Source organism: Saccopteryx bilineata, chromosome 2, assembly GCF_036850765.1.
Source record: "Saccopteryx bilineata isolate mSacBil1 chromosome 2, mSacBil1_pri_phased_curated, whole genome shotgun sequence".
Classification (NCBI taxonomy): domain Eukaryota; kingdom Metazoa; phylum Chordata; class Mammalia; order Chiroptera; family Emballonuridae; genus Saccopteryx; species Saccopteryx bilineata.
Window position 1 is genome coordinate 147,426,396 of NC_089491.1, and position 27,162 is coordinate 147,453,557.

General features: G+C 38.1%; 1 protein-coding gene across 1 annotated transcript in view; it reads right to left on the minus strand.

Annotated features, from left to right (window-relative positions):
* ADAMTS20 (ADAM metallopeptidase with thrombospondin type 1 motif 20) overlaps positions 1–27,162 on the minus strand; it is a 223,736-nt gene that overhangs the window by 37,984 nt on the left and 158,590 nt on the right. Inside the window, exons 29-31 of the mRNA XM_066258150.1 lie at positions 20,012–20,179; positions 10,880–11,053; positions 10,634–10,804 (exon numbers count right to left, since the gene is read on the minus strand). Of these exons, the coding sequence (XP_066114247.1) occupies positions 10,634–10,804; positions 10,880–11,053; positions 20,012–20,179 (513 nt within the window). The remainder of the gene's footprint in view (positions 1–10,633; positions 10,805–10,879; positions 11,054–20,011; positions 20,180–27,162) is intronic.

Here is a 27,162-nt window from a genome sequence, read left to right on the forward strand (position 1 = left end):
TCTTGTTAGGTATATCCCTGAATATGGAGGCTCTGTCAATCAGATATTGCCCCCGCCCCTTTAGCGAAAGGCACTGAAAAATGTTATGCCTCTTGTCTTGGATCACTGAACTGGGAGAGATCTTATCAATTAGAGCCCCGTGGGTGCGTAGATTTCGTGGGTTAAGCTAATTTCAGTGATTGGATCCGCAGCTGTGCTCCAGAGAGTATTTCAGGTTGCCTGCGCGCCCCTCGCCCAACGCTTGATTGTTAGCTCGAATGGCTGGGTGAGGTGCCCCGTCCACGGAGAGAATCTCCTGACTAGGAAAGACAGGTTTGGCACCCCTCCCGGACTGTGGCACGGGGCGCGCGCGGCTTCTCAGAGCACGCCGGTGGTTGCCGGCACTCCCCGGGACGCGGGGGCTCGGCGCGCGCGGCTTCTCAGAGCACGCCGGTGGTTGCCGGCACGGACGTGGCGGCTCGGGGCATGCGCGCGCGCTCGGCTTCTCAGAGCACGCCGGTGGTTGCCGGCACGGACGTGGGGGCTCGGGGCGCACGCGCGGCTTCTCAGAGCACGCCGGTGGTTGCCGGCACTCCCCGGGACGCAGCGGCTCGGGGCGCCTGCGTGTGCGCGCGGCTTCTCAGAGCACGCCGGTGGTTGCCAGCACGGATGTGGCCGCTCGGGGCGCGCACTCGCCCGCGTGCGGCTTCTCAGAGCACACCGGTGGTTGCCGGCACTCCCCGGGACGCGGCGGCTCGGGGCGCCTGCGCGCGCGCGGCTTCTCAGAGCACGCCGGTGGTTGTCGGCACTCCCCAGGACGCGGCTGGTGGGGGGGGCATGCGGCTTCTCAGAGCACGCTGGTGGTTGCCGGCACTCCCGGGGACGCGGCACGGGCAGCTGCACGTGTGGGTTGACTCACCACAGGCGTATTCCCTCCTCAGCAACAGTCCTTTTGCTTTCAGTGTGTGTGTGGAACTCCGGGATGCTCCTAGGATAAATTTTTCTGTTTCTAGTTGACAAATTTGTTGAGATTTTGGGGAGATCTGTTGGACGCGCTGCTCACGGCGCCATTTTCATGACGTCACTCCCTCTGCTCTTTTCAAAACTTTTTGGCATGAAAACACCTTCTCCAACAACATTAGCATAACAATGAGCCTCCCTGAGCAGGAAGGTAATTAGCAATTGCACAAACAGCTGCCCAGAGCCATTTTTAACAATAAAAGTGAGGTATCTCAGAAAATACAAATTTTACAAACTCAATTGCCCAACAATCATCATTTTCTTCACTGACATTTGGCCTTTTTGCCACACTTTCCTTGCTTTCACTTTGAGGCCATTTCAACAAAAACCTTGTTTCTTCCTCCCCTTCAGAACGTTCAGCAGGCCATCTAGTGGAGGGTGGCAGAAGCTCGTGATTCAAATATCTGCTCATGACTTAAAGGAAAATCCCACAAGTGACCGCTTGTCTCTCAAATTGCTTGTGATTTAAAGTGCTTGTGTGTCAAGGTACCACTGTACTAAAACTCCCTAAATTGTAAATACACATGTTTAGGGTTAGAATTAGGACAGAAGAACATTTAAAAGTTATTAATAACTCCAGTTTGTTCAAAAAGTTAAGTAAAGTCATGGAAGATATAAAAAAAGTCGAAATCAAATTTCTAAAGATGAAGATTACACTGAGATGAAAAATACACTAGATGAAGCATAATGGCAAATCAGACATCACAGAAGAAAAGATTAGTGGATTTAAAGATGACTATATAATGAAATATTATTCAATAATAAAGAGAAATACATTATTGATACATACAACATCAAAATACTTGTACAGACAAAAATAGTACATACTGTATGATTTTATTTATATAAAACTCAAGAATATAAATTAATATAGTGACAGATAACTAAAATAAAAACAGATTAGGTTACCTATGGGATGAGGGAGGGAGAAGGAGCAGGAGGGCAAAATTACAAAGCAACACAAGGAAATTTGGGGTGGTGGTGATAGAGATGCTATTTTAAATAAAGTACTGACTTTATGATGTATTCATATTCAAAACCTATCAGGCTATACAGTTTTAAATATGTGCAGCTAGCCTGACTTGTGGTAGTGCAGTGGATAAAGCATCAAACTGGAATGCCAAGGTCACAGGTTAGAAACTCCAGGCTTCTGGATCAAGGCACAAACGAGAAGCAACTACTAGGAGTTGATGCTTCCTGCTTAACCCCCCATTCGCTCTCTCCTTTCTCTAAAATTAATAAAATAACATCTTTAAAAAATAATTTTTAAAAATGTATAGCCTATTTTTTGTCAATTATACCTCAAAAAATGTTTTTAAAAAGCAGGCAACTCGAGAGTGATGTCAGAGAAATAGCGCCGTGAGGGGTGCTCCTGATATCTCCCCTTGAAATTTCAACAAATTCAATAACTAAAAACAGAAAAAAATCTCAGGAGCAACTGAAATATAAACACATCAGACAAAGGTATGATTGGGCATAAAGGTGGCTGAATATATAATCCACTCTGAAGGAAATAAGATGGAGAACAGAGTACTCCGCTTTCTTCACAGATCTGAGGAAGGGCCACTTTCGTCTGGAACTGAGAGAAATAGAGGATCTGGGTAGAGGGAAGAAGCTGGGATAGGGTGGATGATCAAGCAGAGGAGAGAGCGCACTGGCTCGGCCTGAGATCGCAAACATGGGGCCTGCATAGGTGGCAGGCTCTGACAGAGGTTGCCTGTGTGGGTTGCCCATGGAGGCCAGCGCTAGAGTGGCTTTGTGTGTTCCCAGGTCCATGATCACAGGCAGTGTGCGAGTGGCTCCACCTGGCGCCTCTGGCATGGGCACGCGCATTCACAGGCTGTAGAGCTACACCTGAGGTTATCAGCTATGGACATCTGCGTGGACTATAGCCAGAATTTCTATGTAGTCCTGGCTCCCCAACCAGTAGCACAGAAGTGCACAAGAGCTGGGATCCCTAGCCCTGGACCTTTCCAGGTGGGGCACCTCCTCGAGCAGATACAAAGTGCATTCCTGCATTTCCAGCAGGAATGTTGACTGAGATCACAGGCATTGTGCGCCTAAGTGGGCGGGAGCAGATCTCCTTGTGCACTGCAGAAGTCAGGGCTGGGCGCACACGCGGATTGCTGCAGGCTACCAAGCAGGGCACAAGGGAAAAGCCTGTGAAGATTAGACCCGCAGAGCGCTGAGGCATACTAGACATGCCCGGGGGCCCTTAAAAAGTCGCTTGATCTGCAATTGGCAACCAGCCTGCCGCACGCTGAGATGTACTAGATCTGTCCACCGGCCCTTAGAAAGGTGCCAGACCTGCAATCAGATCCCAGCCCTGCCTGCTTTTTGCTGGTGGCTCTGGTTGGCACAGCCTTACCCGGAACTGTGCTTTGAGTGGTACTGGAGGAAGGACCTGGCTGCTCTTGGAGCCTCTTGCTCTGCAAGCAGTGGCTGGGGCAAACCTCACAGCTGAGTCCCTAGGATGCTAGCTCAGGAGGGAGAGACATGGGGAGAGGCACCTGGAAAACTGAGTCTCCCATTGTTGGAGCCTCCAAACCCTAACAATCCCCGCCTACCAACGAGACTAAGGCCCAGCCTATGTCATTGCCATAGTGACACAACAGCAAATCTCTGCTCAAGAGCCCCACAGGAGCAAAACCTTTAGTACAGCATCACTTACCAAAAATAAAAAGAAGATACATCTCAAAACCAGGAAAAATTACATTTTTTATAACTTTCTTTTTTTTCCATTTTGGTCATTTTACCTTCTTTCTGTTTTATTCTTTCTTTTTCCTTTTGAACTTCATTATTCATAGATGTTACATTTTTCATTTTTCATTCTTGTTTTTTTAATGAGGGTTACATTTCAAACACCTTAACTTGTTTTTTCTCTTTTTTTTCTTTTTCTTTATCTCTCGTTTGATCGTCATTTATCAAAAATTATTTTATTTTAGGTTCATATTTTTCTTTGTGGCATTTTGTGTGTTTCTTACTTCATTTTTAATCTGTAATTCTCCCTAAATTCTGGCTCTCTATTCTCTGTAGTTTTTGTTCCACTTACCATAATAGAATTTTTATTTATTCACTGTATTTTTTCAATTTTTATTTTGTTTTTTAAATTATCTCTTATTAGAGTTATTAACAATACCACTCTTAAATGCCATTAAGGAAAAAGAAATCAAATATCATGGATACAAAAGACAGAGATGTAACTCAGATAGATGATGAAAAATCTCTAGAAAAAAAATTCAATTGCTTGGAAACCTTGGAGTTAAATAATGGAGAATTAAAAATTGAAATTCTAAAAATACTCAGGGAAATACAAGAAAGCATGGAAAGGCAATTTAGAGAGCTCAAAACACAATTCAAGGAACAAAAAGAATACATCCACCAAGGAAATTGAAACTATAAAAAGGAACCAAAAAGGGATGAAAAACTCAATAATACATGAACTGAAAAACAAGGTAATAAGCTTAGCTAATAAAACAAGCCAGATAGAGGAGAGAATTTAGTGACATAGAAGATAGGCAACTAGAGACACTACAGAGAGAGAAAGAGAGAGACTCATAAATTTTAAAAAAGCAGAAGCCCTACAGGAATTGTCTGACTCCATCAGAAAGAGCAACATAAGAATAATGGGTATATCAGGAGAAGAGAGAGAAAATGGAATGGAGAACATATTCAAACAAATAATAGATGAGAACTTCCCAAGCCTGTAGCAAGAACTGGAGCCTCGAATTCAAGAAGCAAACAGAACACTGAGTTACCTTAAGCCAAACAGACTTACTCCAAGACACATCATAATGAAATTATCACAAACCAATGACAAAAAAAAATGCTCAAGGCATCCAGGGAAAAAAAGAATACAACATATAAAGGAAGGCCCATTAGGCTATCATCAGATTTCTCAGCAGAAACTCTATAAGCCAGAAGAGAGTGGACTCCAATATTTAAAGTACTAAAAGAGAGGAACTTCCAGCCAAGAATACTATATTCATCAATGTTTCCTTCAAATACAAAGGAGAAATAAAAATATTCACAGATACAGAAAAGATGAAGGAATTTATCACCAGAAAAACCCCACTTCAGGAAATACTAAATGGGATTATCCAACCAGATACAAAGAACAAAACAAAACAAAATCACAAGTAAAAGCTCCAATAAGAAACAATAAAAACAAGATTAATCTGTGACAACAAAAACAAAAAAGGGGAGAGGACAAAGATTAACAGTAGCAAAGGAGAATGGAGTGCAGAAGCACTTATATGATAATGTATTACAATGAATATGATATATATATTCTTTATTACCTGATGGTAACCACCCCTGAAAAAACCACTACAGAAACACATGGCTTAAAAAAGAAGAAACAGAGAAAAGAAGTAGGGAATACAACCAAACAAAAACAAATGACAGATAAACAAAAGAGAAGAGCCAAACAAGATACAGAGCTATCAGAAAGCCATATATAAAATGGCAATAGAAAACCCTCAAGCGTCAATAATTACATTAAATGTAAATGGATTGAACTCACCAATAAAAAGACACAGAGTAGCAGAGTGGATCAAAAAAGAAAATCCAACTTTATGTTGCCTTCAAGAAATATATCTAAGCTACAAGGATAAAAACAAATTCAAAGTGAAAGGTTGGAAAACAATTCTCCAAGCAAATAAAATCCAAAGAAAAGCAGGTGTAGCCATACTCATATATAACAATGCTAACTACAGGACAACAAAGGTAATCAAAGACAAAACAGTCATTTCATAATGATAAAGGGGACATTGAATCAAGAAGACATAACACTTCTTAATATATATGCTCCAAACCAAAGAGCACCAAATATATAAGACAGCTCCTGACTGACCTAAAAATAAAAACCGACAAAAATACAATCATACTTGGAGACCTCAATACACCGCTGACAGTTCTAGATCATTCATCCAAACAGAAAATCAATAAAGAAATATGAGCCTTAAACAAAACACTAGAACAATTGGATATGATAGACATCTACAGGACATTTTATCCCAAAATGCCATTTTTCTCTAATATAAATGGAACATTCTCAAGAATTGAGTATATGTTGGGCCACAAAACTAACATCAACAAATTCAGAAAGATTGAAATTATACCTAGTATATTCTCTGACCATAAAATTTTGAAACTAGAATTCAACTGCAAAAAAAGAAGAAAACAACACCACAAAAATGTGGAAATTAAACAACATACTTCTAAAAAATGAGTGGGACAATACAACATATCAGAATATCTGAAATGCAGTAAAAGAAGTAATAAGAGGGAAGTTCATATCATTATAGGCTTAAATGAATAAACAAGAGAGAGCCCAAGTGAACCACTTAACATCACATCTTAAGGAACTAGAAAAAGAAGAACAAAGGCAACCCAAAACTAGCAAATAAACGGAAATAATAAAAATCAGAGCAGAAATAAATGAAATGGAGAACAAAAAAACTATAGAAAAAATCAATAAAACAAAGAGCTGGTTCTTAGAAAAGATCAACACAATTGACAAACCCTTGGCAAGACTCACTAAGGAAAAAAGAGAAAGGACTTGTATAAACAAAATTCAAAATGAAAGAGGAGAAATCACCACAGATATCATAGATATACAAAGAATTATCGTTGAATACTATGAAAAACTATATGCCACCAAATTCAACAATCTAGAAGAAATGGATAAATTCCTAGAACAATACAATCTTCCTAGACTGAGTCATGAAGAAGTAGATAACCTAAACAGACCCATAAGCAGGGAGAAAATAGAAACAACTACAAAAACCTCCTCAAAAAAAAAAAAGTCCAGGGCCAGATGGCTATACTAGTGAAATCTAACAAACATTCAAAGACTTGGTTCCTATTCTACTCAATGTCTTCCAAAAAATTGAAGAAGAAGCAATACTTCCAAGCACATTTTATGAGGCCAACATAACCCTCATACCAAAACCTGGAAAGGACAACACAAAAAAAGAAAACTACAGACCAATATCTTTAATGAAAAAAGATGCTAAAATACTAAACAAAATACTAGCAAATCAAATACAACAACACATTAAAAAGTAATTCATTATCATCAAGTGGGATTCATCCCAGAATCACAAGAATGGTTCAACATACGTAAAACAGTTAACATAATACACCATATCAACAAAACAAAGAACAAAAACCATATGATCCTATCAATAGATGCAGAAAAAGCATTAAATAAAAGACAACATCATTTTATGTTTAAAACACTCAACAAATGGGTACAGAAAGAAAATATCTCAACATAATAAAGGCCATTTATGGCCCTGGCCGGTTGGCTCAGCGGTAGAGCGTCGGCCTGGCGTGCAGGGGACCCGGGTTTGATTCCCGGCCAGGGCACATAGGAGAAGCACCCATTTCCTTCTCCACCCCCACCCCCTCCTTCCTCTCTGTCTCTCTCTTCCCCTCCCGCAGCCAAGGCTCCATTGGAGCAGAGATGGCCCAGGCGCTGGGGATGGCTCCTTGGCCTCTGCCCCAGGCGCTGGAGTGGCTCTGGTCACGGCAGAGCGATGCCCCGGAGGGGCAGAGCATCACCCCCTGGTGGGCAGAGCATCGCCCCTGGTGGGCGTGCTGGGTGGATCCCAGTCGGGCGCATGTGGGAGTCTGTCTGACTGTCTCTCCCCGTTTCCAGCTTCGGAAAAATACAAAAAATAATAATAATAATAAAAAAATAAAGGCCATTTATGTCCTACCATCAGCTAACATCATATTAAATGGCAAAAACTGAAGACTTTTCCTCTAAAATCAAGAACAAGACAAGGTTGCCCACTTCCTCCACTCTTATTTAACATAGTTCTAGAAGTTCTAGCCAGAGCTATCAGACAAGAGAAAGAAATAAAAGGCATTCATATTGGGAAAGAAGAAATAAAGGTTTCACTTTTTGCAAATGATATTAATCTGTACATCAAAAACCCAAAGACTCCACAAAAAGACTATTCGAAACAATAAACCAATACAGTAAGGTTGCAGGATACAAAATTAATATACAGTAATATAAATTGCCTTCCTATATGCCAACAATAAAACATCAGAAAATGAACTAAAAAAATAATCCCTTTTAGGGTTGCAACAACAACAAAAAATACCTAGGAATAAACATAATAAGAATGTAAAGGATCTATATAATGAAAACTACAAAGCATTGTCAAGGGAAATTGAAAAGGATACAATGAAATGAAAAAATATTCCTTGTTCTTGGATAGAAAGAATAAATATAGTCAAAATGACCATATTACCCAAAGCAATATACAAAATTAATGCAATTCCCATCAAAATTTCAATGTCATATTTTAAAGATATGGAACAAAAAATCATCAGGTCTATATGGAACTCTAAAAAACCCTGAATAGCCAAAGTAATCCTAAGGAAAAAGAATGAAGCTGGCGGCATTACAATACCTGACTTCAAATTATATCACAGAGCCACGATAATCAAAACAGCATGGTATTGGCAGAAAAAAAAAACATTCAGATCAATGGAACAGAATAGAAAGCCCCAAAATAAAACCACATATATATGGTCAAATAATTTTTGATAAAGAGGCCAACAAGACACAATGGAGAACAGAAAACCTCTTCAATAAATGGTACTGGGCCACTTGCAAAAGAATGAAACTCGACTACAGTTAGTCCCCTTGTACCAAAATTAATTCAAAATGGATCAAACACCTAAATATAAGACCTGAAACAATAAATTACATAGAAGAAAACATAAGTACTAAACTCATGGACCTTGGTTACAAAGAGCACTTTATGAATTTGACTCCAAAGGCAAGGGAAGTGAAGGCAAAGATAAATGAATGGGACCACATCAGACTAAGAAGCTTTTGCACAGCTAGACACAATTGACAACAAAACAAACAGACAGCCAACCTAATGGAAGATGATATTTTCAAACAACTGCTCAGATAAGGGCCTAATATCCAAAATATACAAAGAACTCATAAAATCAACAACAAACAAACAATCCAATAAAAAAATGAGAAGAGGATATGAACAGATACTTCTCCCAGGAGGAAATACAAATGGCCAACAGATATATGAAAAGATGCTCATCTTCACTAGCTATTAGAGAAATGCAAATCAAAACTACAAGGAGATACCACCTCACACCTGTTAGATCAGTTATTATCAACAAGACAGGTAATAGCAAGTGTTGGAGAAGCTGTGGAGAAAAAGGAACCCTCATTCACTGTTGGTGGGAATGTAAAGTAACACAACCATTATCGATGAAAAGTATGGTGGTTCCTCAAAAAATTAAGAATAGAGCTACCATATGACCCAGCAATCCCTCTACTGGGTATATACCCCCAAAACTCAAAAACATTGGTATGTAAAGACACATGCAGCCCCATTTCATTGCAGTATTGTTCACAGTGGCCAAGACAGGGAAACAACCAAAAAGCTCTTCAATAGAGGATTGGATAAAGAAGTTGTGGTACATATACACTATGGAATACTACTCAGCCATAAGAAATGATGACATCGGATCATTAACAACAACATGGACCTTGATAACATTATACTGAGTGAAATAAGTAAATCAGAAAAAAACTAACTACTGTATGATTCCATACATAGGTGGGACACAAAATTGAGACCCATGGACATAGACAAGGGTGCATTGGTTACCAGGGGGGAGAGGAAGGGAGGAAAGGAAGGTGGGGAAAGGAAGGGACATAAAGAAAACCAAATAAAAGGTGATGGAGGACAATTTGACTTTGGGTGATGGGTATACAACATAATGAAATGTCAAAATGATCTGGAGATGTTTTCTCTGAATCTATGTACTCTAACTGATCAATGTGACCCCGTTAAAATTTTCTAAATAAAAAAAAAATTAGGCAACTAGACACTTGAATCCATGTTAACAAAATAAATTAAAATAAAAAAGAAGCCCTGGCCGGTTGGCTCAGCGGTAGAGCGTCGGCCTAGCGTGCGGAGGACCCGGGTTCGATTCCCGGCCAGGGCACATAGGAGAAGTGCCCATTTGCTTCTCCACCCCTCCGCCGCACTTTCCTCTCTGTCTCTCTCTTCCCCTCCCGCAGCCAAGGCTCCATTGGAGCCAAGATGGCCCGGGCGCTGGGCATGGCTCTGTGGCCTCTGCCTCAGGCGCTAGAGTAGCTCTGGTCGCAATATGGCGACGCCCAGGATGGGCAGAGCATCGCCCCCTGGGGGGCAGAGCACCGCCCCTGGTGGGCGTGCTGGGTGGATCCCGGTCAGGCGCATGCGGGAGTCTGTCTGACTGTCTCTCCCTGTTTCCAGCTTCAGAAAAATGAAAAAAAAATAAAAAATAAAAAAAATAAAAATAAAAATAAAAAAGAAGCAGGCAACTCTGTTGGGCCAGTTTGCCAAACTGTTCCTGGTAGCTGGTTTCACAGTTGGACTAATTGACACTTCAAGACTACACTTAGTTTACCATCCATGTTGCTCTTATTCTATTTGTACTATCCAACTCTCAGTGGTTTTGTGCCTTAGATTAATACGCATACTGTTATCTGCCCACATATTCAAATTAAGACTCATTTTTCAACTCTGTGAAATTTTAGACTCAGGTTTTCCCAGGAGCAAATATTCTGCACTTCCTTTCTTTGTCTTACCTGCGATGAGTCTCCTGTCATCACAATATACTTGCAGGGAAGGTTCTTGCACTTTTTGACTGAAAGAGGTCTGGTTGAAGCATCACAGAAACTGTCATTCACTTGAATGTTTTGGGCATTCATGCACTGCACTTGCCGATGGGTCTCTTTATTCTTACATGATGTTAAACACTAGAAATGCAATGACAAAATGTGTAACACATAACTTTATGCAGTGTCCTTGAATGTTTCCTTGCCAATACTCACATCTGACCACTCTCCTGCCACCCACTGGTACTGGGTGCAGTCCTGACGCCAGCACTGCCTCTGAAAATAAGGCCGGGCAGACCAGTCACACATTTCTTCAGCCACCCGACCAACACCTCTCAGTCTGCAATACACATTCCTCTGCTGGACTCCAGAGCCACAGGTCACAGAACACTACAAAGAGGCCCAAATGATTTGAACAATTAGCTAACAAATATTAAACTATGTCAAAATAGCAAAACAGTGTCATGACAGACTTCCTTGTTTCATTAAAACATAGCTTGATATTATCAATATATCATGCATTAGGTAGGAAATACATGCAATAAGCATCTTTAAGATTGTCTGGTGTGAAGCATCTATACAACAAATAGGTTTTATTTTGCAATACGTACCTAGTCAAATCTTTTGAAGACTATGACAGGCTACATGACATGTTATACCAAACACCCAGCCCAATTAATCACATGCTCTTCTGACTTAAATGTACTTAGTATCTATCTATAAAACAACACAATAAATTTATTTTACTACATGGCTTTTATCTTTTTTTTTTTTTTTTGTATTTTTCTGAAGTTGGAAACGGGGAGACAGTCAGACTCCCACATGCACCCGACCGAGATCCACCTGGCATGCCCACCAGGGGCGATGCTCTGCCCATCTGGGGTGTTGCTCTGTTGCAACCAGAGCCATTCTAGTGCCTGAGGCAGAGGCCATAGAGCCACCCACAGCACCCGGGCCAACTTTGCTCCAATGGAGCCCTGGCTGTGGGAGGGGAAGAGAGAGACAGAGAGGAAGGAGAGGGGGAGTGGTGGAGAAGCAGATGGGCTCTTCTCCTGTGTGCCCTGGCCGGGAATCAAACCCAGGACTCCTGAACACCAGGCTGATGCTCTACCACTGAGTCAACCAACCAGGGCTACTACATGGCTTTTAAACATTACTTAGATCCTTACACTGTACCGATAACCTCCCTTAAAGAAACACTAATTTCCAAGACTGTGTTGTATTCATCTTTATACCTGCAAGACCTACTATACTTTGGGGATCTATATAGTTATTTGCTAATTCATTGGTTCCTGATTGTATTTCAATGGACAAGTTTTGAGAGGTTGGTTGTGTAAACAAACTTAGACAAACTTGTCTCAACTGCTCCAGGTCTCATTTTTCTTACTGTACAATGAAGATCTTGTGCTATTTGAAAAATTTTATAGACCACGTCCCAGACATTTATTTCTGGCAACAGTTCTACAATGGAGGCACCAACCAGGGTTGAGGACCTGAGAACCAGAGATGTTAAGTCACTTGCCTCAGCTGCTGCCTCTAATTTGTGGTGAAGCAGGTTAAAGCTCCGTTCTCTCTGATTCTACACTTTGAGGCCTACCTGGCTGCCCCTGGTGATAGGAAGGGAGGACATGGCAGTCTCAGAGGGCTCTTTCAGATCTAAAATGCCAGTTCATATCACAGCTTGACCACAACCAAGCTGCAATACCAACATTAATAACGTGTGGAGAACATCCCATGGTATTTATTTGATTTGTGAGTTTGTTTTTATTTATACTCTGTTATTCCAGAAGGGATTGAAAGTCACATTGAGTGGTATTCTGGGACTCACCATTGTTGTCAACTGTGGTATTTATAAGGGTAAAAAATACATTCTTCACTAAGTTTTCTACGTCTACAGGAGTTCCAGAGTAAATAATATGTTTTTCCACAACAGTAAATATGATATATATCTGCAGAATATGGTTTTACCATGAATGAACATTAAAATCCTATAAAAGCTAAGTTCACCTGGTAGACTCAAATTCTTCTCACAGACTGTTACAATATTTTTATTCTAAAGGCACTTTAAGCCTGACCTGTGGTGGTGCAGTGGATAAAGCGTCGACCTGGAAATGCTGAGGTTGCCGGTTCGAAACCCTAGGCTTGCCTGGTCAAGGCACATATGGGAGTCAATGCTTCCAGCTCCTCCCCCCCTTCTCTCTCTGTCTCTCTCTCTCTCTCTCTCCTCTCTAAAATGAATTTAAAAAAAGATTCTAAAGGCACTTTAAAATTGTTTTCTACCTTGTGTGTATAAGCAGAAACTGACTTGAAAGATATTTTTTATTTTTTTAATCCATGAAGAGTATTGTGCATATCTACACAGCTTATGTTCACTTTCATTTTATGCTTCCACAGTCAAATTGTGCCAACTCATTGACTGTTTTCACAAAAAAACACAGCTCCTTTATACTAAGACAATAATAATATATTGTGTGCTTTGAGTAGGACACAATATTAAGTAGACTATAAAATATCTGTATGTAGTTGAGCTTATCTGAGCCTCTTGTGAAAATGTTTAGAGTACAAAATAAGGTTCCTACAAATATTTTCCAGGATAATTTAAGCAATATAAATTATATTTGGAAAAATTTCTGCCTTAAACCTGAAAAAAATAATTCACAAAACCCAGCTTAGAAAGTTTTATCAGACAACGTAATTTTCTATAATTCCATAAACGATGACGGCGTATTGCTCCTTTGATCACGCATTTGATCATGCATTTAGAAAAATCCACTGAGACTCTGCATAGCTATGCCTGGTGGGCCTCTTCCCAAAAAGGAAACAAAATTGACTACTGTTTTGTTTTTTTAGAGATAAGAGTATAGAAGTATGATGCAATTTTAGATTTGGACAGATAGTTTATGACTTAAATGAAATACATACTGTATTTCTTATCCTGATCTCATTGATAACCCTAATCGCCAAATCCAATAAAAACTTTTCAAACCTTTTTTTAATTTCACTGACCACTCCATAGAACCATTCTGGCTTCTGTGATTGAAATCCCTCCGGTCCCAGAGCTCTCTCTCCTCTTCTGAGACGGCATCTTCTCGAAGTTCTTACCTGACTCCATTTTCTGTGTTCAGCCTTGAAATGTTAGGATATCTCAGGATCTATTTATAACTTACTTCTCTTTACAAGCTCAGAGCTCTCTCTGAGCAATTTCTTCTACGTACCAGTAATTTCTAAATCTGTCATCTCCAACCCTGATCATAATTCTGAGCTCTACACTTATGTTTTTTACATATCTACTAGCATTTTTTATGTAATCATGAGAATTCTCCTGTGTTTTCTACATGACTATGTCAAAGTCACCTCAAACTCAACATTTCCAAAGCAGAACATATTGCCTTTGCCCAGGCATGCTGGGAAAACGTGATCACCTACTCTTAAGTCAAGTGACCTACTAGAAGGCCCTCCCAAGGTACATCTCTAACCCCTCATATGTACTCATATTTAATAGCATTTAAATTTTTATTTTCAAAATTTTGGTAACAAATGTGAAGCCATTGTGAGGCTATAGTTACAAGCATAACATGTATAGTTATTTGGAATACACTAACACACCAACACTATATAACTTAATTCAAACAGAAAAAGTCAGCCAAATATCCCACGTAAACATAAATATACTATAACATTGCAAAGACTGGCATATTAAAAACTTGATAATGGAAGCAAAGGTGAGTTTTAGCTAATTCATAGGTACTATCATCAATTTAGCTATATGGTAGAGCAGAGAAAAAGAAATGTTAGAACATGCATTGCAAAAATAAGTACATCAAGGCTGACTGACTCTGCTATTTAATAAACAATTATTTAAAATGCAAATAGTGACTTCTCTCTTGATACATTGTGTATAATTTCTTATTAATGGAATAAGGTTTTGGTTTTATTATAGTTGATTATTTGTTACTATGGTTTATTTCAAGTGGATCAACAATGTAGTGGTAGTATTAGCCGTAGTAGAGCATTTTGAGTTAAAAACACTCTAGGAATAGCTAATCCCAATTTTTCTTCAATTCGGAAATCTCTTTACACTCAGAGTGAATGAATGACCATCAAACCCACACATACTTCGATAGCGTCAGTCTGGGTACGTTCACGATATCATGAAAGCTGTTATTCCATTTTGGCAAATACTCTCTTACACTGAGCAGACATATTTTTTAAACTTTTACCCACCATCCAGAATCTTTCCTCCTTACCGACATAAAACAAATACATATTCATTTTCACATGAGAAAGTATGGTGGTGTGGCCTGGAACTGTGACAGCTATTTTATGACCATTGAGAATTGGTCAACAGAACTACAGACATGTCAATCCAGCTCCCTTATATTGTGGAGCTGCTGAATCAAACCTAAAACCAGCAACCTTCCACTTTCCAGACAATAAATTTCTTTGCGATTAAGCCACTAATAATCAGGGGTTTTTCTACTTGCAACAGAACTGACCCAGAATAGTTGTCACCATTTGATTGTGCTTCTCTGGGGATCTGGTCATTTGTCAGGTCTTTTCTTATAACCTGGGTCCCAGAATAGGCACTGCTCCAAAACTCTGACCAAGATTATTGGTGCCAAAAATTTAAATAATAATCATCTGTTAATGTAGCCTAATGTGTCGCTAGTGATTTGAGCAACTACATCATATTTAATATGTAATAAACTAAACCCTCATTTTCCCATAACCTGTAACACATACATCTTTGCTCAACAGACTTTTAAACATAAATGTGCAATGAATTCAGCACAACATAGCAATTACACTTCTGTTGATGCATTATTAATACAAGGTGGGGCAACAGTAAGTTTAAAGTTGTTTGTATGGAAAATATAAGAATAAACTGTTTCATGTACTCACGACTGTAAACCTACATTTGCCCCACCCTGTATGTAGTGCAATAACCGTTTGCAATCGGTGACTTTGTATTGTAAGAGGGGCAATATGTTGCTAAGGTAATAAAGAATGAGCTATGTACAATGATAAGAATGAAACAATTATGACAGCAACTACAGTAAAAAAAAAGTTCCAGTAGACCCCTGTTTATATGTCTGCCCTGCCTCGCCCACTTCCTGGCTTATGACCTGCACAAGCTAGTTAACCTCTTAACTGTAGTTTCCTCATCTGCATAATAATGTGATAGCAGTGATGAGGAATACAGAAGTCTCTTACACACTGTCAGGAAGTGACTGTCCCTTTCTGCTCCATTCTTATACTCTTTTTTTAAATCACTTTTCTTAGATATAATTATTTCTGCCTTGAAAAGTTTTTTTATACATTCTGCAAACCAAAAGTGTTAGTCATCTCAGGCCACTCAAAGAACAGCTACCTTGAAGTATCAAAAACGTTGGTACAGTTCATAAGCAGCATAGGAATGACAAAACTGAACTGCTGGCACTAGCTAAGAAGGATTAAAAAGCCCCAGAGCACAGATATCCTCCCCTCCTGGGACTCCTGCCTGCCTTCACTGTATAACAAAACTTAACCTAAGTGCAGAGATGAACGTTCTAAGTTCTTGGTCAGGGGTTGTGGGGACTTAATTGAGATTTACTATCTTTTTAGATTATAAAATATATATATATATATGGGTATGTGTAGATTATTGAAAATATAGAAATACAAACTTATGTATGTAGGTACTTTGGAAATATAAAAATTATCAATTACGGAAATAGAAAATCACTTAAACATGCTAGCATTTAGCATAGTGTTTTGTTTTGTTTTTTCCAAACTAGGGGCTTTGGAAAAGGGGGGCACTGGCCAGTAGATTTGTGAGATTTTGGAACTTGCATCACTTTTGGTTTCAGCTCTAATCTTAAAATACTAGAAAAAAATAGATGGGTCTTAGAGAAGGGGGACCAGGTAAACGGCTGACGTCACATGATTCTAGTTTCAGGAGGCTGTTCTTTACTTATTCAGTAAGATTTTTAAGGTATCTTTCTGTCTAGCAGGTTTGCCAAGATCAATGAGAATTCTGGATTTTTTTTTCAAGTAAAGATTATACTGGATGGCACACTGAACCAAGTAGATGAGACATGAGACAGTGAAGAATCTAGCACCATTCTAGCCTTAAAGACATGAAAGTACAAGTGAAACTGGTATTCCCAAAGAGGTAAAATTAAGTCGAGAAATATAACATTTTTGGTTCCAGAAAGGAGGGGATAGTTTAAAAATAATACTTTTCGTATTTAATTTGCCAGTAAAGGGATACCTCTGGACACAGAGAACAAATGGCCTGTATAGCAGTTTTTGTTCCTGTTTAGCAGCAGCCATTAAAATGCATTACTAAATCCTTTCATTAAAAAAACGATATCATGTACCAAATGAAGAGTGTTACTACTTCAAAATTCATTTGAGCACCTCCATGGTCACAATTTGCTGAATGAGTCTTTCCATTTGAGGTATAATGTAAAATAGTAGTAAAATAAAATTATTTTATAGTGAGTGATAATATTAAAGCAATGTTACAATTTATGCAGTCGGAACAAAGTAGCAACCTGTGATTATCTCCTAACTACCTCTGAAATTATACTTCTGTTGAATATATTATTATATGTAGTGCAATGACAGCCTGCATTTGTTAATTAACTTCATGTGGGTACTTTTTATAGAATAAATCAAAAGCCAACGACTTCACAAATGGTCATTTGTTTCTGGCAGAGATTTGGGGACTGTGTGGGCGTATGAAGCTAATTTCTGTGACAAGGAAAACCAATTCAAAGAGAAGAAAGCAAGCTCTGTACAAAAGCATCTGTGTTTTCATAGTCTTTGAATATTCATATCTGTATCTTAGAAACCCCTGAAATATGTTCCTTGAGCGCATCTCATAGAATTTCATACTTGGTGGTAAGCCAAGACCAATTTGTTAGCACTGATGATTGATTCACTGTTGTGGGGCTGGAGGTCAAGCTTCAAAAAGTGTCCCTCCTGAATACCAACCACAGCAGCTGCAGCAAGAGTCCTGGAGATCGACAGGGACACTGGTGGCGAAGAGGCAAAAACCCTCTCCCTTCCACTCCCCTCCCCCTGCAGCTCTGGCCTGAGGTCAGAATCAGGAGGTAGCTGCCTCTTGCTGGGCTCAGTGCTTACAGTGTTCCACCCTCTGGGGGAACTTCCTTCGTCATTATTCTGCCACATCTTGATCCAGATAAAGTAAGGCCAACCCCCACTTTAAGAAAATGCCAAATATCACTAATACCTTATAAGGTGGCAAGTCCTTTTTGCAGCTAAATCACAGTATTCAAAGTAAGAAATATTAAGCTAGATACTAAGCTAAGTGCTCAGTGAAGAAGACAGCCATTCTCTCTGAAGTGGCTACATTCATGCTGAGGAAATAGCATGCGTCAGGTTTCTGACTTACCACCTGAAAGACAATGGGAAGTCATAGAAGATGCCAAGTGACATGGTCGTATTTGAGTTCTAGAGTTCATACTATATGCAAGTAAATAATGGCAAAGATACAGGTAAGGAGACCATTGTACACCTGGGCAAAAGTGATGATGAACTAGACAGGGGTGGTTGCGAAAAGATTCAAGAGTTACCTGATAGAATCAAAGGAACCTGCTGAGTGACTAATTGTGGGGTCAAGGGCAAAGGAGACAGGACGGTCCTGTATCTCCTGAACAACTTAGTAGGCAGTCATGGCATTCGCTAAATAACACAGGTTAGGAGATCTTTTAAATCATGACTTCTGCTAAACTGTTCAAAAACGGTGTTATTTACTAAAGTTAAACATAGAAGCAAATGCTCAAGAATGTTTTGTGAGATAAAAAACAGAGCTGTGTTTGCCCCGACTTTTCAGTCAGATGTTAGCCATGCTTCTCAGTGCCTTCAACTTGACAGAGGCCGCCTCTTCTGCGGAGGACCCCAAGGCACGCGCTGCATTTGGGAGCTTTTTTGTTCAAAAACAACGCATTGGCACTGTGGCACTCAAATGCTGGTGCCCTGAACTCAGAGCAAATGGTGATGACTTAGAAGCTCAGGGCAACTGCACTTTTTCTAGCTCTTGTCTGCACCACTGTTTTACTAATAAACATAGTTCCAATAGCAGACAGAGACAAGGACATTCTCTCAGCAGAAAACAGGTTTCTTTTCCCCTTTCTTTTCCTCTTTAATGGAGAAGCACTGTTGAGAGCAGCCAGAATGCTGAATTGAAAGCTCAGTCCCAATGAAATCAGGACTCAAGAAGTTATTCTAGTTAATGTTTCTGCCTTCATTCATGGCCTTGACTCATATTTCCCAAGCTAGTCTTTGCTTGACAACCACATTGAGGGGCGTGCCTCCCCTCATTTAGATCTTTGAGCTTACTTCCCTGAGTACTCCAGGGCCAGAATCAGTCACCCTTCTTTCCTAAACTGAGTTCTCAGCCTGGATCTCACCTATGAATTGGCTTCATTTTTACTGATTTTTTCTAAGTGTGTGTGCATTCTAGCCTAAGGGCTGGGCATCTAGTTCTGACACCTGTCAATCTCCAATTAAAATTCTTTCTATAACTTAACAGTTCTTCTCCAAGATGCAACATTAGCTCAAATCCAAGACTTCGGTGTGGAAACAAGCAATTACTAAATACATCATAGTATTTTACTGTTAGAATACCTGAAGCAATATTATAATCATCATTACCCACACCAGTATTCAGCAACAGGATTTCTTTTTTTTTTTTTTTTTCATTTTTTCATTTTTCTGAAGCTGGAAACAGGGAGAGACAGTCAGACAGACTCCCGCATGCGCCCGACCGGGATCCACCCGGCACGCCCACCAGGGGCGAGGCTCTGCCCACCAGGGGGCGATGCTCTGCCCATCCTGGGCGTCGCCATATTGCGACCAGAGCCACTCTAGCGCCTGAGGCAGAGGCCACAGAGCCATGCCCAGCACCCGGGCCATCTCTGCTCCAATGGAGCCTTGGCTGCGGGAGGGGAAGAGAGAGACAGAGAGAAAAGCGCGGCGGAGGGGTGGAGAAGCAAATGGGCGCTTCTCCTGTGTGCCCTGGCCGGGAATCGAACCCGAGTCCTCCGCACGCTAGGCCGACACTCTACCGCTGAGCCAACCGGCCAGGGCAACAGGATTTCTTATAAAGTTTACAGCCACAAAAAAGTTAAATGACTAATTTGTTATTTAACTATAGACTTAGCAAATACATATGTTGACACTGTACAGTATTAATTCAGAGATTAGTGCAAAAATGTTAACAGAATAAAGCATATTTTACTGGAATAAAACTGTCAAGGTTATTGAAAACATAGAGAATGAATTAAGATATTTTTTAAATGCAAAAATATACATATAATGATCAAATACATCACATACCTCCTTCCATCTATTGGCTTTCCATGCAGGGCATCTGACAGATCTACAAGCTTTGTGAGTTCGAGGTTTCTGTAGGTGACTGCAATATTTTTCTTCTAATTTCCCTTCAACTTGGTCAATACAAAACACCTCACGGTACTTTAAACCTTTACCACAAGAAGCTGAACACTAGAAAACAAATATGAATACACTTGATTCATTTTATCTTAATTTAAATTTATCTACAAGGAGTATACGGTGAAGCAATCAAAACATCACTGCTTTGATATTTTCATTAAAAGAACTTTGATATTTCTAAATAGACAGAATTTAAATGTTGCCAAGCTGTCCTGGATCGATGTTGATATCATAAGGTATTCACTTATTCTATTAAAAAGTATTGACTAAAAAAAAAAAAATGGTATTGACTACAGTATACTAGGTACTTTTCCGGCACATAAATGCTTTCAGATCTTTTAAGATTAAAGACTATCTGAAATTAACTCCTGTTTTCACACATAATCCAACAAAAGTTGCTTTCAATTCTATATAGTCACCACCTCTTCTATTTTTAACCCCATATGCTTTTTCACACTGCAAAGTATGTTTGAGATGTTCAAAAAATGCAGTGATCTCTCAATGCAAGAAACCATGATTGCGAAACCTGAAAATGTATGTTTTCAAAGTGCAATTCAGTTCGCATTTGTTTTTTTGCATCATTCTAGAAGATGTATCTCTCTCTACCATCAACCTTCCAATATGGTTTGTAAAAACACACACACACACACACACAAAACTATAATCTCTGTAAAAATAGAAGTGAAACAATGATTTGAATTTATTTTTTCAGCCCATTGCCATTTTATGAGTCCAGGGCAATGCAAGAGCTTGGGCTCTGGCATTGAATACCAGCTCTGCCACTTACTAGCTGGGTCACTTTAGGCACATTCATCACCTGTCCAAGCCTCAGCTTCTTCAATTATAAAATGGGGAAAATATTACAGGTGAATTCTGAAGATCAACATGAAATAAAAAATATGGAATGTCTAACTCATTCCTATCATATACGGTACAACTTCAGTAAATATAAACTTCCTCTTTTATTTTCTTTCATATAACCTCAGAGAGGATGTTAATTGTGAGCATGATATATATACTGGGGGAAAGTTAAGCAAATTTCAGACAAGTCCTCTTATAACTCTGAGACAGTGTACACATGTGGTTTCATTTAGAAACATATACTGAGTTCTGAGAACATTAGATAATATATTATGCATTTTGTTATGAGTTCCAAGGCTGTTAGACAGATACAGATTATTAGATGCTTAAAATATTTTAAATTAAAAATGTGGGACTAATTTACCTTTTTTATATTACCTGCAATAGTAAATCCCATTTGTGTAGCTGATTTAAGGCAGTGTCTTCATTATTAAGACTTATTGTTATCATATCTGAGATGTTCTCTTCTTATTAACAAATACAGCCTGTATCCTCCACTTAACACACTTAAGTCTGGGAAGACCTATACAGGTCTTCCTAAACTTTATTAAATGTACATTCTTTCCTGCTCCTGACTGTTTTTCAGATCTATCTAGATGTTCTACTCCTTTTGGCTACTTAGCATAGGTAGGCACTTTTCTGTTTCTTTACTGTTTATTTTTCAAAGGCTATAACATATTTTATTCCAAAAACATCATATATCCTCAAGTATCAAGTATATACTACCAAGGAGTATACATACATATTTACACATAGAAGACTGTTTTTTTCCTAAGGTGTATTTTTTTTTCTAACTCTTAATTGTGACAATTTAAACAAAAGAAAATGAATTACGCTTCCTGTTATCCCACTTAAAAAGTAATAATTATTGTGAATATGCATTATAGCAATACCGTAGTACTTGTGAAAATGAAGAAATATTTTATTCATTATGGATTTTATTTTTTACAATACACCAAGAATTGCAGATTCATTAAACATCTCTTGCTTTTGCCCTTAATTAATCTTCAAAGTGCTTTTAATCTAAATGCCACATACCGTCTATTACATGAATAATGCCAGAGTAGATCTTAAATATTAAACCCAATAAAAATCAGAACAAAACATTACAAGACACTGAAGACTGTTAAAATGATACAATAAAAATATAATGGAATTAAGAAATTCATGGAAACTAGTCATTTTTCTCTGGGATATTTCATAAGGACTAAAGGGGAAAGTGGTATTAAACTGTCTTGGTAGGTTTGTTCATGAACAAAGATGTATGGTTCATATATTTCAATATGCCTTATTGCTCATGTGTCTATTTTGTACAATTCTGAGTTCTTTTAACAGTGCCAAGAATCCAGGATCACTCAGTAAGTATGCAGTAAATTGTTGATAAGAACAACCAATTCTTTTACAAAACTGTGTAACAGAAGAAGAGACATTAAAGATTCTAGTCCAGAATTTAGCAGTGTTATTTTCTCTAGAAGCAGTACCTGTAAATGCACTGTAAACTTAGATACTGTAATACACTATCAAAGTTAAGATTATTCTTCACAAAACTGTATCTTCTAATTTGAGGCGGTTTTGATTCTTTCTCTTCTTTGTTATTCTAATCTGTAACCAAGACTATTCAATATAATTTAAACATACTGCTTTTATTCCCTCAAGAACTAACAACGGCTCTCTATTGTCTTTAATAGTAAAAATCAAAAATTATACTCTTCCTTACTTTCTTGATCCACCAAACTTCAGTCAACATTCCTTTCCAACCTTACTTTGTTACTTTCAAGCATGCAACCTTTGCTCTACTTAGGCATAATATAATCACTTCTCTTTAATGGGACATATTCACTTAACAACAGTGCCTTATTCATATTACTTCCTTTGGCTTCCACTAATCATTTCCCCTGGTGCTTTCTAAATCTTACTTACCCTTAAGCTCTGAGGCAACCCCATCTAGGGTAAACACATATCAATCTTTCATTTCTCTGAACTCTTCTGTCTGAGGCTCACTCCGTTTTTAGCACTTCATTATTTTCTACTTTTGTCACATGCTTTATCTACCCAGACTTCTAGAGGTCAAGAACCTTTTAGATCACCCACAAAGTGGCAAGTACAATAAATATCAGCTGATTAATTGATGTTGATCCTTGGTATAAGCAAGTCTTATTTGTTTTTAGTAAACTATAAAATAATTTGTTAAAACACTTTAAAATCCATGAAATATATTTATTGGTTGATGAAAATTCAAGTTCCTCTAGGAAAGACAAAAAAAATACAAAATGAAAGTATCATAACATAAATTATGCCTTTGATTCATTTTTAAAGTAGAGCTCTCTTTCCCCAAGATCTGAAAATAAGTATATTATCGTGGATGATTAAATCCATGTAGAAATTTAAGTAAAAAAGAACACGTTGTATGAAGAATGTATATTAGTTGGAATGAGAGTGTCTTGGAGTAAATAAATAGTGAAATGTTACCCTCCCTCTCTCAAAGCACATCACAATCTGAGTTGCAAAAGCTCCGCAAAAATAGCCCATTTAGTAGAGATACCCAACATGTCAGTTCCTCTCTCTGCTACCCCAGCATTCTTTTCCCCCCCTAATTTATTTCCCTGATACCATCCTATTCCCTTAAGTTTTATTAATACTGTATAATTCATTTACAGCATTCTTTTGCAAATAATTTTTCTTAAAAACCAACTCTATTATCCTTAGTTGACATAGTTTTAAACTCTTAGATTTTTTAAATTACTACTATGAAACAGTACATATACAGTTCAGAAGTGGTGACATTAAATACAAGTAACTTACATTGACCATTCCTATAAACTAGGTGAAGACAAATGTATATTAAAAAAATACAGAGCATTTAAAACAAATATAGAATTTACAAGCCCTAAAACTATAATAGACTCTTCTGTTATGCAGATTGGTGAGAGTTGAAACCACTTGTCTATTCTAATATGATTAATTTTGAACAAATCTATTCTTATTTTGAAGTTTTGTTGTATATAATTACAGAATAAAATTACCAGTACTTCTGATAGTTGAGATGTGGGTTATTGCTTTGTTTACATATATGACTACTGAAGAAGAGTAAATGAACTGACCTAATTTGTGAGACCCTAGATTAATTCTGGAAATTTAAGTTGCTAAACAAAATAATAAAACTTATTTACCTCCAATTCTAGAAAATACAAAATCTTGGGCAAGATGTAGACTTTTTATAAACTATTTTATTTATCCAATTTTCTTTTTCTTTTTTTTTTTTTCTTTTTTTTTTTGTATTTTTCTGAAGCTGTAAATGGGGAGGCAGTCAGACAGACTCCCGCATGCACCCGACCGGGATCCACCAGGCATGCCCACCAGGGGTTGTCGCTCTGCCACAATCAGAACCATTCTAGTGCCTGAGGCAGAGGCCATAGAGCCATCCTCAGCGCCCGGGCCAACTTTGCTCCAATGGAGCCTTGGCTGCGGGAGGGGGAGAGACAGAGAGGAAGGAGAGGGGAAGGGATAGAGAAGCAGATGGGCGCTTCTCCTGTGTGCTCTGGCCGGGAATCGAACCCAGGACTCCTGCACGCCAGGCCAACACTCTACCACTGAGCCAACCAGCCAGGGCCATTTATTCGATTTTCCATCCTCCCTGACACTGATGGGAAACTAGTAGGTATGTACCCTAATAAACAATAAAATAGCCCTGAAAAGTATCTATTGCACTATACCTTACTGATGCATAAACTGCCTTTTACAGAGTTTGCAAGCTGGGTAAACATAGGTAATTAATTTAACCTCACTAGAACCTCCATTTTTCATATGTAATATTAGTAAAATAACTCCTACTTCATAACGATAAAGGGAATTAAAAAAAAAAGAATGGCCAAACTCATAAAACTCTAAAGATAAGGATGCCCATTCTCACCACTTTTAATGAAAATAGTTTTGAAAGTCCTAGGCATAGCAATTGGATAAGAAAAAGAAATAAAAGACATCCAAATTATAAAGGAAGAAGGAAAACTGTCCCTATTTTCAGATGACATAGTGCTGAATATAGTCTATATATAGAAATATATAGTCTATATATTTCCATCAAAAAAACTATTAGTACTAACAAATGAATTCAATAAAGTTGTAGGATACAAATTAATATTCAGACATCAATTGCATTTTTATACACTACCAACAAAAGATCAGAAAGAGAAACTGAGAAAACAATCCCACTTACAATCACATCAAAAAGAATAATATACCCAGGAATATAAGGAGATGAAAGTCCCCTTCTCTGAAAATTATAAGATATAATGACAGAGACTGAAGAGACAATCAACTGGAAGAATATACTATGCTCATAGATTGGAAGAATTAATATTTACTCAAAACAATCTATAGATCCAATGCAATCCCAATTTTTTTAAATGGCATTTTTTACAAAATTAGAATAATTCTAAATTTATATGGAACCATAAAAGATCCTGAACAAGTAAAGCAATCTTGATAAAGAAGAACAAAGTTGGAGGTATAACACTCTCCAATTTCAAACTACACTATGAGCTATTATAATCAAAACAGTATGGTACATAGATCAACAGAATAAAAGAGAGTGTCCAGACATAAATGCATGCTTATATGGTCAATTACTCTATGGAAAAGGAGGTGAAAATGTATAATTGGGTAGAGGCAGTCTCTTCAATAAATGGTGTTGGGAAAGCTAAAAACAGATACTAAAAAAAGAAAAAACTAGACCATTTTCTAACACCATACTCAAATATAAACTCGAAATGGATTCAAGACTTAAGTGTAAGATTTGAGACCATAAAACCCTACAAAAAAATAGGTTATAAACTATTTGACATTGGTCTTAACAATATTTTTTAATATCCTCTAGGGTAAATGCAACAAAGCAAAAATTTTTTTAAATGGACTGCATCAAACTAAAAAAAAAAACCTTTTGCACTATAAAGAAAACATCAACTAAACAAAAAGAAAACTTATTGAATGGGAGAAGATATTTGCAAATGATATATCCAATAAGGAGGAATTACCCAAAGTACAGGGATGAGCTAAAGTCAGTTTACAGTTATGAGCACATGAAATGGAGTTTATTCTATTATTTATTATTGTATTATTTATTTGTATTACAACTGTATAATAAAGAACTCATACAAGTCAACATCAAACAATCCAATTAAAAAATGGGCTGATGTCCTGAATAGACATTTTCCAACAGAAGACAAACAGAGGCAAACAGACATATGAAAAGATCCTCAATATCATCAGGGAAATGCAAATAAGAACCACACTGAGATATTACCTTGCACTTGTCAGAATGGCTATTATAAAGACAGAAGGAAGTGTGTTGGCAAGGATGTTGGAAAAGGGAACCCTTGTGCACTGTTTTTGAGATTGGTAGAGCCACTATGGAAAACAGTATGAAAATATCTCAAAAAAATATGAAAAAGAACTACCATATGACCTAGCAATCCCACTTCTGGGTATCTGAAGATATCCAAATCACTAATTAGAAAAGATATATGCATCCCTATGTTCATAGTAGCATTGTTTACAATTGTCAAGATACGGAAGCAACCCTAAGTGTTCATCAAAAGATGAATGAAGAAAATGTGGTATACAGAATATTACTCAGCCATAAAAAAGAACAAAATCTGGCTATTTGTGAGAACATAGATGGACCTAGAGGGTATTAGACTATATAAATAAAATAAGTCAAACAGAGAAAGACAAATATATATATAATTTCACTTACACATGGAATCTAAAATAACAAAACTAGTGAACAAAAGATGAAAAGACTCAAAGAGAACAAATTGATGGTTGTCAGATAGGAGGCAGGTAGGGAAATGAGCGAAAAAGGTGAAGTACAACCCGCCAATTATAAAATAAGCGACTGAGATGTGAAGTACAGCATAAAGAATGGAGGCAGTAATATCGTAATAACTATGCATGGTGCCAGATGTATTGTGTTGATCACTTTGAAAGATATGTAAGTGTCTAATCACAATGCTGCACACCTGGAACTAATACGATATTGTTAATTGACAAGAATTTAAAAGTAAAGGGTTAAAAATAACTAAATGAGCAGAGGTCGCTTAATCATTCAAGGTAAATTAATCAGAACTAGAAGTATCTTATAACAATAAAACTACTGCTCCTAGAGCCTGGCTTGT